At 34.6% G+C, this 15,042-nt stretch overlaps 1 protein-coding gene across 1 annotated transcript in view; it reads right to left on the bottom strand.

The window, feature by feature from the left end:
- The window catches only part of LOC132942114 (BMP-binding endothelial regulator protein-like), a 73,164-nt gene that overhangs the window by 21,079 nt on the left and 37,043 nt on the right, over window positions 1-15,042 (bottom strand). The window contains 3 exon segments of the mRNA XM_061010424.1: window positions 4,616-4,633; window positions 4,635-4,679; window positions 4,681-4,703. Of these exon segments, the coding sequence (XP_060866407.1) occupies window positions 4,616-4,633; window positions 4,635-4,679; window positions 4,681-4,703 (86 nt within the window).

The raw sequence follows: 15,042 nt of genomic DNA, 5'->3' as shown, positions 1-15,042 counted from the left end.
TCTATATAAAATATTATATTTTGTTCGCTGCAGTATCGGTAAACGTATACAATCCGAGTTTTCGATATTTTATGTCCGTCAACACAGAAGTTGATTGAAAAGTTTGAAACAAACTTTGTATAAAGTCAAAGCCGCGTAACGACGTTTTATGAGCATGGCAAATGACGACCGACAATTGAATTCTTTTCTTTTTCGCGCGCGCTCCGAAACACAAATACGCAATCCCGAAAACTGACGATTTTCGGCATAAAACGTCGTCAAATTCGTCAATTTTTTTTTTTTTTTTTTGGTTTTTTATGACCACGACGCTGTACTTCATTACCATTTATTAGTAGTAATAATATAATATATTTAACCTCGAGGGTGTTATTAAAACAGTAATAACTAATAATGGCTAGCGTAGAGGATAGTGCGACGACGATAATTCGCTGAAAACGGTCGCGTATAAAACAAGTTTGATGCACTATACAGCCTTGGCATTTGCAAAGAAACATAACCGTCCGCACGTTGTATCGATATGGATTACTTTTTGATTTTTGGCCACGTCGACGTCCAAAAATCTTCACAATTTTCGATAAACTATATACACTTGTAAGTATATCCTATGTAATATAACGTTAAATCCGCACCGTTATCGATAAGTCAAAATGTTGTGAGACAACCATCGCGTTCTCCAAAAATCGGATAGTCTCGGCGGCGGTATAATATTATAATACGTAAATCGACTAAATGTATATTAATGATATTATATTAATCAACTTTCACTCCTAATAGTATCCGCATCGTACAAGTACATAACTACAATATACTAAGCACAAGTACGGCAGCTCAGGTATTACATTAATGTAGAACGCTCTTCTATACAATAGTTGTGTCACACCAAATTACTATAATATGCAGTTATCATATCAACGATCGATATATGTACCGTTTAAAGCACTCGTCGGCTGTATAACGTGTGCATATTATATATAAGTAGGTAGTCGATTATTATTGTGTAACTCGCACGGTATAATCCATAAAAAACGATTAGTGTGTAGAGTGTTTACCGGAATTCAACAGCATAATAATGTCATACATATTGTAAAATAGTCCGATACAGGTACGTGGGGGTTTTTGGCCTTTGGTGTATTAACCAAGCCACAAATCATACGGCGGGACTGCCGTATCGCGTGTCTCTGAGTCTCGTTATTATACGTATTAGATTATTATTTATTATTATTAATATTATGTATTTCAATCGAAACGTATTAATAATAATAATAATAATAATAATAATAATAATAATGATAAATTACATTATTCGTAGAAGTTCGTACCCGTTGGTATGACTTACGAAACCGGCAATGAGATGTTAATATAATAATATGTAATGCGAAATACATAATATTATAACATATAATTTATACGTTAGTATATATTATTATAACATTGATATTTTATCGACGAGTAGGTAATATATATATTTTTTTATGTACATACGGCATAATATATATAAGGTTCGCCCGAGCAATAAATTACTTATTCTCCTAATTAAAACGTGTATAAAATTAGTATAATAAATATTAATATTATTTCAAGTATATCGTTATTTTATGACCATATTAAAATGTTAAGAACCATTAATGATATTTCCGAAGGGAATATATAAGTCAAATAATTTAATGTTACGATACGATAAAGTGAATTTTTTACGCACATCGCTTGGACCATTTTTGTGAACAAAATATTTTTTCCGACTATAGTTGCAAACTGGATAATATTGTGTCTAAATAATAATATGGCAATAATATAATAGGCCTATTTAATATAGACTTATCCGAACTATAATATAGCGTATCATCGAGCGCCGACTATAGTATAGTTGCACAAAATTATTCGTTATCGACTACAACTGCTGTGCAACACTAAATATTTTCATCACAATTAATATTATATATTATTATATAAACGATTCGTGTACATGTATTATAATATCTTTTAATTGAACGTTGAGCGAGTGCATTTTTATTAATATTATGGACTAGGTATCGTACAACGAGTGGTAGGGGACATTAATATGCGTGAATATCAATAAAATAATAACATTGATATTTTTTTTCCACCATTCGATTCCTATAACAGGTAACAAGTAACTTGGTAACCACCTATAATACTAGTTAATATTTCCCTGTAAACAGAGCTGCATAATTATTACTGTAGAAATGTATTTTAATTTTTAATTTTTAACTTTCGTTGTATAGACATACCTATAGTAATGATGAATATGTTTTAAATGAAGAATCTGAAGTAGGGGTCGTAATTAAAAAATATGCAAGTTGTGTTGCCCTTACTGCGCGTAATCGCCATTTAAAACTGTCATGAGATGTGGATTTAAAGACCCTCATTATAATATTATATAGATTCCACGAAATCCTAACTTTAATCCAAGGACATAATATGTTCCAAATATTTAGTATGTTAGTGAAATAACGATGACACGTTACGAACATAATATTGTAAGTACCTATCATGTTCAACGTATATGTACAATATCATATGGAATACCATTTCCTGTCGTATAACTATGATATAGTCTAGTAATGAACACGCGGGCGGGCAGATCGAATTCAAAGTGCAATTATAATCAACAGGTAGGTACCTAGCCTAACCTATATTATAATATGCACGCGTGTGTAGTACAACACTAAAGACTTGGGTGACCGGGTGGGCAAAACGGCGGTGTCAGCAGCAGCGGTGACGCCGGCGGATTCCGGACGGGTTATCTGCGCACAGTGCTTTGGGCAAGGTAGTGTAACCCAGTTTTGAGAAATGGAACTTTCACCGCGCGAGCTCCGTTATTATTATTAATATATTATCGTTGTTGAATTATTATACGCGCGTGTATTCCCGTGCAGAAAATTATACCTACGTCGCCTAGGTAGTGCGAATCGCGGGAAAAAAGCCGAAAAAAATAATCACACCAAGGAAAAAAAAGCCCACGGAATAAAAGCCCAGAAATATTAATTTATGTTAAGATTATAAATGTTAATTATATAAAATATAGATTGTAAATGAAATAAAAATATAAATATGAACACAATATTATGTATACGTCATTATTAATCGTCTTATATGTTATGAGTCGAAAAACATAAGCATTAGGTATATACATACTAAAATGTATAGAAAAATTACAAAACAGGAGGTAGTTTAATATATTTAGATAGCAGATAATAATTATAAATGTCAGTCAATTTTCGACTGTAAAAATACAACAATAATAACTCGAAAAAGCATAATACAATAATAGTAGGTAGGTACATAATAATATAGTCAATAGTCATATAATAATAATAATAGTCACAGCAGGTCAGTCAATTTTCAACTGTAATAATATAAATATTTTGTTGGGTATAGTGTAATACTGTGACATAATAACAATTGATATCAATAGCCAATACTAACCTAATTGGTAGCTTGGTCATAATAATAATAATAATAAAACATAATAATTGTGATTTGTAACACATTTTTTATACAATAAAATATAAATTACATAAAATAATTCACTAATCAAACATTTAATTACAATAATTATTGTAGTATACATAAAGTTGGTACAATTAATCCAATTTAATTCGTGTATTATATGAAATAGCGTCTAAGAAACTTTCAATCGTTCTTTTTCCTTCATTGTAATCCACGCATGGTCGCTTTAATGTAGTTCGATTTTTACTGTAAGCTTTCTTTTTTTTCCTGGTTGTATAGTTCCTAAATTGTTTTTTTAATTTTATTTTGTTGATCGGACAATTTGTTCGCTTGAAAGCGCCATTTACATATGTAGAATCAAAATATTCAACTAAATCTAAGGCAGTATCAGGCATAATAGATTGGAAATACGACATTCCTTGTTCAACATCTGTTAGAGGTAAAAATGCTAGACCATCTAACATCCCGCAGAATTTGGTGAGGTTAGGGTCTTCTCGGTATAATTGTTCTAGACCTAAAGCTCGAATTTTTCTGTGAGTTGACTGTGACAAATGATAGAAGCACCCACGTATAATCACTTCTTTGTTACAGATTTTATGCACAGCTTTAATCACTGCAGCCTTTTCAAAATCAAGATGAACATATTTTGGATCTAGGTACAGATTTTGCTCTGCACACTTTTCAACTAATGTTTTAAATACTGTTTTATATGTTTCAGATGTTTTTAACAATATATCATGACGTATACATATTGTGTTAATATTCATATTTTTGTTTGATTTACAATCTATAATTTATACAATTAACAATTAATCATAAAATATCATAAAGCCTATAGTTACATGCTAATTACTAATTATAGAAGTAGAGTATACATGAGTTTACATTTATATTCCTGTGCTTTTTTCCCGTTAGATTTATTTTCTGGACTTTTTTTCCGTTAGATTTTTTCTTGGGCTTTTTTCCGCCTACCCCTAATGCCATTATGCATTTCAATATAATATCATATATACTATTATCGATTTGTCCACATAGGTACAATGAATTATAATAATATTCAATATTATCAAAAAAATACTCGATAAAAAAAAATTGTACAAAACAATTATTGTGACATAATATTGTGTGTATGATGGATACTCACTTTGCACATGCACGTGTTAGCACATCATGTTCTTGATGGTGAGCACGTTTACAATTTCGCCTTCGGTTGACGCAGCTTTCGGCGTAACCTGTAACACAAACCATAATATTACTTAGTAAGTATTTCCAAATATACCTATGATAATATATTACGTATATTATGTCGTTATAATAATATGCGTCTTCGCATCTTTGGCGCGGATGCGTTTGGAGGGAGGATGATCGGAATTGTGATTTTTGTCACCGAAACGACGAACATTTCGCGTTTAGCCATATTATTATAATACATATGGGTAGGTACATCTACATATTATTATTATTATTATATAACTGCAGACACCATTTATTTTATGGAAGAGTATTACAAAAAGTGGTCATTTCATCCAACGTTTCTGTTTACACGTAGGTATATTTTAATAGTATATTGTTGTGCGTGTTTAATATATTTCTAACACATTTCATAATAATCGCTATAATATATAATATGTACGACATTATAGGTATTATAATAGCGTTTCTTTCGCGAGTGTATAATATTATTATTTTAACGATTCCGACGTGGATTTCTGATCCCCCTATACATATACCGCACATAATAATATATAAATAATGTACGTTTCGTGGCAAATTATTTACATAACCCCGGCCGTGTCACCTTCACAGCCTCCGTCTGGCTGCGGACGCTGTCTGGCCAATTACACGATGTGCGAATCTTATTAAGTGAGATTTACGGTGATATTTTCACGTTTGGACGCAATGTATACATTATATTATATGACTATATAATATATTATGATCGCTATAATAGACGCGGCCAGATAAGATTATCAAACATAACATTACTATATATAATACCCATACCGATTATCTTTTTGCGCATAACAAGTGTAGGTATATAGGTAGATAATATAATTTATAAATCAGTGTCCGTATACTAATGATTTGGTAACCATGTTGCGGTGTCATCTATATATGTTAGTCGCTCCTCTCCCGAAAACTCTTTAAGTACCTAAATAATAATAATACTATATTATGCACCTCGATTCACAGTTGTTTTCTATGAAAGCCCCATACTTGCGTGGGAAAATTATTAGAAGATAAAATTGAATAATCAAAAGAAAAATCGAAAATAAAATAAAATATTTTAACAAAACATAATTAATTTAGCATAATATTCAAAAATTCTGCGTGCAGGATGACGCGCGTCGAGTGCGTTGACGCAAATTATTTCGACCATCCGAGACTCGATCGTCGGCGGATTGATTGTATGTCAAGCGAACGGGTCGGCGAAACTCAAAACTCACCTAAGTATAATACACGCGTGATGTACGTAATTCAATAACTATATTATACTCTTGCACGAGCTGCTTCGTCGGACAACAATCGAAAGTTTACAATGGGAGAATACGCGATGCGGCGGGCGCGGTCTCGGCGCCCTTAAATCCAATAATAATATAGTCGGCGCTCCGGGACGGGCGTATAATAAATTTATGTCGCATGAAATAATAATATATATATATACGCCACTGATAACAGCGTAACTAGTGATACACACGATAATATGATAGTGTGCACATGTATATATACAGTGTATAAATTCGTGGTTCGACGGCCGTGTACCCGAAACGGATTCGTCGCAATAAATTTCCTGGCAACCGGTCCGATGGGGCCTCTGTTCAGTGTACGTCCGCCCCAATAATCTGCGAACAGAGATTTTTTTCCGCTCTCCGCGGATTGACGTCCGCCGTTGTTTATGCGTACCTACCGCGCACGGACGCGGTTTTCGGTATTTTTTAGTCCTCCTCTCCTCCCCCCCCCCCAGCCGACGCTTTTATTTCGGCGATTCGCCCACCGCCGCCGCCGCCGCCACATAATTTACAACTCATCGTACACAGCGTGCGTGTGCATAATATACAACAATATAACGTACACAGGGTGATTCGCCGAGCACGCTCAACCCCGTTTTTCCCTTTCATTGTGATGCGTTTGTTGAAATTCTGATTTTCGAAATGTTTCGAGATATATACAATAATATACGTACCGCAATAAAAACGTACTATTAGTGGCAAATCGACATAGTCTCCATATTATTATTATGTTTTAAAGTCTTAAACCCATTAGCAATTATCCTCGATTCACATGATAGGTCTTATTCATAACTAACTGTTCGAATTGACTACCTACATCAACATTTTTACAACAGTTAGGGTTATTTGCAATAAAAACAAACAGTAAAAATATAACTTGAAAAAAATGTTTCTACCATCATATTATTTATAAAAGGCACGCATTCGTCCTTAAATTCCATAAAATTATAAAACGTACGATTTTGCTCTTTTTAAGTAGCTATATCATTAAAAATTCAAAAATAAAATGAGAGTAAGCATGCTCGGTGAATCACCCTGTATATATGTATAATTGATAATACTTGGCAAATGCGATCATCGGTTATAACGAGATAGAAATTCCCTATATTCCCTCGCGCATATCGAATATAAACTATTCGCGTCACTTTCGAAGGTGGTGGCTGATGCGTTTAACAAAACTATAATGTAATATTATCATAAATCCGCAGACAGAAAGATATTGTTCGTGCAACTATAATGTGTATTGTGCACGTAATAAATAAATAATATAATATTATTATATTATTGCCGTGATAACTCTTCATAATATTCATTATCGACGCAGTACGTTTACACGCGACGCATTGTGTACCTATCTACTTCGCAACGAGCGTTAAATATTATTTCACTTTTGTATAATACGCGTATATATAGTGTAGTCTGATTAAAATAAAATAAACCTATTATAGTGCAGTCTACATTTCGAGACGGCCGATATTCTTTTCAAATATTGATTTACCGGAAATACATTTATAGCATATACACCGAGGACAAGGATATAACGCACATCGAGGGCCGGGCGAGCTCACGTATTATATTATTATTTTGATATTGTTTATATCGAGCATATAACGCATAATATCGATGAAACTTGTATCAGCTGTGTTATATATATATTGACAGACGAAAGGACTGGACTTGTGGGTATAATAATATACGAAAAAAAAATAATAATAGTCATGGACGCGCTCTACTGAGTTGTAATGTTCTATATAGTATACAAAAGGCCCTTAAACAGACTTAAATCGTGACGGTTTGTGACGTCGTATTTGGTGTAAAATAATATCGTGAAGTCACTTCAACGTAAGCACAAACGTGCATGCGCATGAATAAATTAATGGATCTCGTCGGCTGATCTAGCTACCGTATTATTGCAACCACGAATCGGACTTATGGTAATATGATGACTTTTACGAGGTGAACGGCGCCCTTTTTTTTCGCATAATGATGAAACCGCACCTGCTCGAACTAAAAATAATATAATTATCGACAACTCGGTTTACGTAGATCAGCAAAATATTATAATAGTATATCGCCATATGCGCACAATATTCCGAGTAGGTATATATTAATAATGAAGTGAGTATTATTTACTGCTTATACGCAACCGAAAACATCATATTACAATTTATTGATATTTATTGCTCAATTCATAAAACTTTTATCACTTCACTCGATATCCTGCAAGAGTTAAGAATTATTTTATAGTCAAAAATACCAATTATCGTACATACATATATGAATATGTTATTAGGATATGTTAACTTGTATGTCCATAAAAATCTGTGCCATTGATTTCCTACAATTGAATGAATAAATATAATAAATAATTGTACAATTCACCTCTGCAGTATTACCTATAACATAAATTTAATCAAACCGTTCCTAGACAGGTATTTTTCTTAGATACTTCACGCACAATTTATTATTCTCTATTTCATTATTAGCCCACAGCAATGTCATTACCGAGTAAACATTTTCAAAATGATTGTTTATTACGTTCTCTATACTGGCTGTTGGCCAGCTGTAGTATAATATATATATATATATAAATGTAATATGTATATGTATAAGTAATAATAGGAACAAATGAGACACAGTTGTCAATAGAGAAGTCTCGAATTCGAAAGCCATTCTCAATGACGTTTATAAATAACATTTTCAATTAAAACCATTTTCCTATTGTAATAAAAAGATCTGGCGTTTGCATCTCTGACGAATGATAATGAGTTTCGTCGGGAAAATTAATTCGTTTCGAATTTCTCCACCTATTTACGACCCAATATCGATGGGTAGGAGGTGAAATCGCTCATAGGATTTCTGTTTGCTTTTTTACTATTAATTACGACTCTCTTACTTTATTACTTTAGCAAAACGTATTATATTAAATGATTTTATTATACTATGGAAGTAATGCGATATACGTTTTATAGGCGACTAAATGCTGCCAGTCCGTCAATAAGCAGCCTCATGTCAATTTGTTGTTGTCTGAGTCCAACGTACCATTTGTGAAACGCAGCGAATATAATATACCCTTATATTCTGTAGACATTTACATAAAACGCTTTACTCACTTAAACACAGAAATATCGAAACCTGAAGATCCTTTTATTATAATATAGTCATTAGTTCAGAGCGATGATCGTACGAAAAGGAAAAACAAATTCGTCGCGTGATAATTATTATTATAATGGAATACAAAATATCATCCAAATTCTGTAGACATTTAAATAAAAATGTTTTATACTCACTTCAAAACGGAAGTATGGAAACCCGAAGATCTATATATATTATATAGTCGCAAGCTCAGAGCGATGATCGTACGAAAAGGAAAACCAAATTCGTTGCGTAATAATTATTATAATGGAATACGAAATTCCGTAGACATTTAAATAAAAATGCTTTATACTCACTTCAAAACGGAAATATCGAAACCAAGAGATCCCAATATATATAGTCACAAGCTCAGAGCGTCGATCGTACGAAAAAGAAAAAACAAATTCGTTGCGTTAAAAATTAGTATAATGGAATACAAAATATCATCGTTATAGACCGCGGGTGTAATAGTATTATCTCTCCTATATAAATTATATGCTCCTCTCGAGCACGGCGCTTATAAAATGCTGGTAAATTAAATATAATAATTATTACTGATTCCGGTGAAAGTCCTACTAAATATTGTGTCTCTCCGTCGATGGTCGGGTCGCGTATACAATATATTATTATAATTGAACACAATATAAATATTTGTTTTACGGTAATCGAAATACAGTCGTTTTCGTGTCGACCACTTGCGGGGCCGACCACGAAAGAAACCCACCGTATAATGTTAATGCGTGTAGTAATAATAATATGTATGTAAATTCCATATAAATACGATCGACACAATATATTATATTCATAATATGTTACTTAACGAGAAATTGGTATAATATTATACACACACACACACACTCACACATATTAATAATATATTGTAGTGTGTGTGTGCGTGTGTAATGTTTATGCATTATAATTCATTTATCAAACAATCGTAACACGAAAACCCCACGACGACGAGGATGCCGCCGCCGCCGCCGACGTTCGTGTGTTTTTTAAATTTTTTTTTTTATTTTTACCGAACATCCTTTGTTGTTCGTGTGGTCGTCATCGCGGGCGTGTCGGCTCAGTTGAGGGGTGGGTCGGGCGGAGGGGTATATAGGTGCATATATACCGGACCATCTACTTCGGCGGTGGTCCACAATCGGCGGCGGCGTCCAGTTACGACCAATCCCGGGGGTTATCACTTAATTCGTTTTTGCCGCCCGCCACGACCGGCCGCCGCCGTCAAAAAAACTCGATGACTTTATAATATATAATAATAATAATGACGACGACGACGACGACGACGATGATAATAATATAACCACCGCGTGCCCGCGTGGTATCTACCGGTGCGGTAATATATATAATAACACGGGACCGGCGAAATATGTTACCCTGACATCGTTATTAATGAGTACCCCCCCCTCCTCCTCCCCGGACCTTTTGTCTCATCATCGTAGTCGTACCAAGGTGCACCACACACGCGGCGCAATCGTGTAGGTATATATTTGAGTTTTTTTTTTTTACCGTCCGAGAAGAACAAACAACACGATAATCATAATAACGAGAACGGAAAAAAAAACTAAAATAAATAGTAAAAAAAAAAAAAAAACAGACCATTATTATCATTATTATCGTCTACCACCGACTACATGATATATATATATATACATGGATATACACGTAGTGATGATTTTATTACGTGTGGTACCCCCACGCGAGTTCGCCAATTTCAGAAATTAACGCTCATGGGGATGAGGGCCTCCCATCACGAGCTGATGCGTCTCGGAATTTTTCCGACTTTTACCAATCCAATTAGGACGGTGAAGGATTGTCGGGTCACCGCAGGAGGTTGGCCGGTTACCTGTATTAAATATAATGCATTATGTACGCGGACGACGATTGTCTCTTCGTCTCATCGTCTATAAAGCAGGGTGCGCCCGACCACCCCCTCGGAGACGTTTTTACTTTGAAACACAATAATAAATTTAGCGGCCCTTTCATACCCGTCGACTCTGCAATGTCCCAATACACATCTATATAAGTTATTATATTATGTACATAAACAAGCCCGCCTGTGGGTTAGGTACTACTGAAGCACCGCCGTACGCGCGCTTACATGAAATTGTATTGTATATCTTGTTGTAGTGTTTTGCACCGTCTGGGTGGGGCCATGTGTATTTAACTTATATATATATATATATATATCATACGGCTATACCGCATACCAGCAACATACCACGAACACGGTTACGCGCACCACGTGCACCGCGGGTCGAATCGGACGAAAATGATACGGATAATATATATAGGTATGTACATAATATTTTTTGTAAGACGCGTATCAGCCTCACCCACGCGTACCTATAATAATATATAAACACACACGATCGATTCGGTCGATTACCCTCGATTACACGAGGTCGATTACGTCGATGCGTTCTCACCCGATCTCGTATATAATTCGATAATCGTCTCAACAATTATAGCACGATATTAACATCAAAGTAACACTCGGTTAAAATGCATGTAAAGACCACTAATATAATATTGGTAAGTGTTCACCATATTGCATAATGTGGGGTCCGTTCAAATGGCAAGGTCGTGTAGGTACACGCCGTTTTTTAGTCGTCGATCTTAATATTTTCATACTATTTGTAAAACAGGATTTGTATAATTGTACGTTTATTTGAATCAAAGTTTTCAAACGAGCAAAGGGAAGATTTAAAAAAAAAAGTGCAAGTATTTATACTATGATTTTATATAATATATTAATTGATAAGCATAATAATTCGTAAGCTGAAAAAAGACGTGTTCAATTTATTGAATAATCAAAAGGCATTATATTATAATACACTAAACGTCTATCTTAGAAATAAAAAAATTCATGACACACTTTGGATAACATTGAAACGAGTCCAGGCTACTTTTAGGTGTTTGTCCAGTCTATTATCTTCATATATTTGAATTGAGTCCATTGAACCTTGGGCGGCGTGCGATACTCAGCGATAAGGTATATTCGTCAACGGATCAGCTGCAGTTTATTATACTCGTTCAAAATGACTACGATTGTGCCGAATATTTCGTGAACACATAATTTATTTCCAGTGCGAAATCATAAACAATTAAATTTGTTTGAAGAAAATTAAAATGTAACAGAAAAATTTGCACAATTGTGTTTGATTAATTTTTATTTTATATAATTAGAAATTTTCGTCCCTTTATGATCAGCATCCGGATCAACTGCCCCGGATTTCCCCTCATCATCCAGTGCCCGCGATTGACCAACAATATTATATTAAATTTAAATTAATAAAATAAATAATGCAAAAAATAATAACTAATAATAGTCAATTTAGGTGACTTGGTGCGTGGCACGGTCCGTACACTCAACTGCGGAGATGCTCCGAGTGTACGTATCGGCCGGTGTTGCTAGTTCCCGGATGGGTGACCACCGCCGGGGGTTATAGCTACAAATCCTCGCCACGCATACAAACGTCTTTCAACCGACCGTCCCACCCCCCCCCCCCCATACAAACAAAAAACGGCTAATGGCCATAGTTTCCGGGCTTAAGCTCAATAAAAAAATAAATAAATAAATAATCGATACTGACGTCCAACAATAAACATTGTGACTGGGCGCGTTTTCTCCGCGGGATCTCGACACAAAGTTTAAGCGTTTCCTTCTGCTCGGCGGCGGTAAACAATATATAATAATATGTATATATAGATCCCAAAGACGACGTTTGCACGCGCTCATTTCGCGGAAAGCAATATTTTAGTCGGCCGAGCGGAACGCGAAAACGGTCGTGATTGATGACCTAGAGCGTACACCGTCAGCGGAATAAATAAAAACAAACATCTTACGATCCCTTTGATTGAACAGTGGTGACGGAGATAGACGGTGCGTTTTGATATAAACACGTATATATGTTTATACGTGCAGTGCAGGGTAAAAATTCGAAAAGTTTCGCCGACATGTATCGACGCACCCGACTAATCTGGTCATTTCGTTAACGTATTTCTCTGTCGATTCCCAAACGTCGGTTTAGTGCGGTATGTTTATTGTATATATAATACATACTACGGATAAAAAAAATAAATTCGTTCCATTGTCGCGAATGAAACTTTTATACGGATTCATAATACGATTTTGAAGGGATGACAAATGATAAATCGAAACGATCCCCTACAGTCACCGGAAGTCAAACTTCCTGAGCCCGACCGTCCCACACCCACGCGGACATTGAAACCTTTAGACATCGTCTGTGCGTAACGTTTTCGGGGAAGTTTTGATAAAACGGATCAACTCAACCCGTCGACGACGTTTGACAACAAAAACATAATGTAGCTATATACCATATTATAATGTATACATAGTACACACATACCTGCAAATATGACTTGGTATAACCTATGACATATCTCATCAAACGCATATTTTGACGTGTAATACGAATATTAAAATATCGACATAAAGTATATAAAGTGTATCAAGTAAAAATCGTGAACATAAATACCGTAAAATTCTGCACCGACAACGACTATCATATATAAGCTAAAAGCGAATAGTTTCATTTATATTTTACATGATGGTGGACATAATTGTATTGAGCACTAAGTATAGGGTTCTGAATGTTATACTGTTAAAGGACGAATTTCGATTTTTTTTTATTATTATTATTAGTTGAATGTAAGTGTATTTCTAGAGTTGTCTACTAACTACCTGGCAAAAAAAATCTTTTATACGTCTCACAAATTACTAATAACGATAATATTATATTACCTTTTTTATTTTCTCAACGTATGAACGGGACATATACTTATTGAAATGCCATTAACTATATGTAATTGCTCGTTTCGGTTTCAGTTTTGAGCTAACCCACTATTCGAATCCGTAAAAAAAGCCCATATAATTTGAGGTTTTCAAAAATGTATTTGAACGCTCCGCGAGACGTAATCGGGGGCGGAATCCAGTGCGTATTCATATAATAACAACAATAACGATAAATACGTCCTTTTGAAAATACAATATTTATTATTTTTAGTACCCTTTAGCTTCAGTGGCCTAAATAATATTATTATGAGAACAATGCGTGTATTACTTTGGTTTTACAAACTGCAGCTAATAATCAATTATTGCACCGGGATATTATACTTATCTAGATACATGTAGACAATTTACTGTCCTTTTTATTTTTTTATTCTCCTATTACGTCGGCGCGCATACCTTCTAATTATTTAGTCCTTTTATTATTTATTAGTTAAAATACATATATAGATATATGTGTGCGTATGTTTTTCTTTTAGATGTTACTCTCCCACGTCCTTATCTGGTCCAGACCGTCGTCTTCGTCGTAATAACAGTAATAACAGAACGGAATCCCAACAGAACGGGATGTCAGAAAGTATATGGTGTACGTATGTAATGGTCTACGCGCGCGTTCCAGCAATAATAACGTAATTATAACCTTTTATCTGTTGTTTTTATTAGCCGTTCGCAGCAGCCATAGCACCTGTACGCGTACCTGGACGTCAATGGGTTTCATTGCAACACACACGCACTCAACATTCGACATTCAAAACCCAAACACGTTACGATGATAATTTACCCTTCTCTGACGGAAACGGAATGAAAATCCCAAAATCTCAACCCCCCTCGCGATCGTGAAATTGCATTCAGAACGTTTCGTGGTAAGAATATATACCATTACATACATTACAATCGTATGCCACCACCTATAATAGCTTCGTCGAGTCAGCCATCGTCGCGAGAAATGCGCCGTTTTCATTTTCACTGCACATACGGTTTTCACTATACTTGTAATTTTTTAACAAACAAACATTTCTATTTTTATCATTAAGGCACAATATTACATTTTAATTTTGAAATAAATATTTAGATGCATATTTAAAGGTAATACTAGTACATCTTTTG

This window comes from Metopolophium dirhodum, chromosome 3 (assembly GCF_019925205.1).
Source record: "Metopolophium dirhodum isolate CAU chromosome 3, ASM1992520v1, whole genome shotgun sequence".
NCBI lineage: Eukaryota > Metazoa > Arthropoda > Insecta > Hemiptera > Aphididae > Metopolophium > Metopolophium dirhodum.
This window is presented reverse-complemented; position numbering and strand designations above follow the sequence as displayed.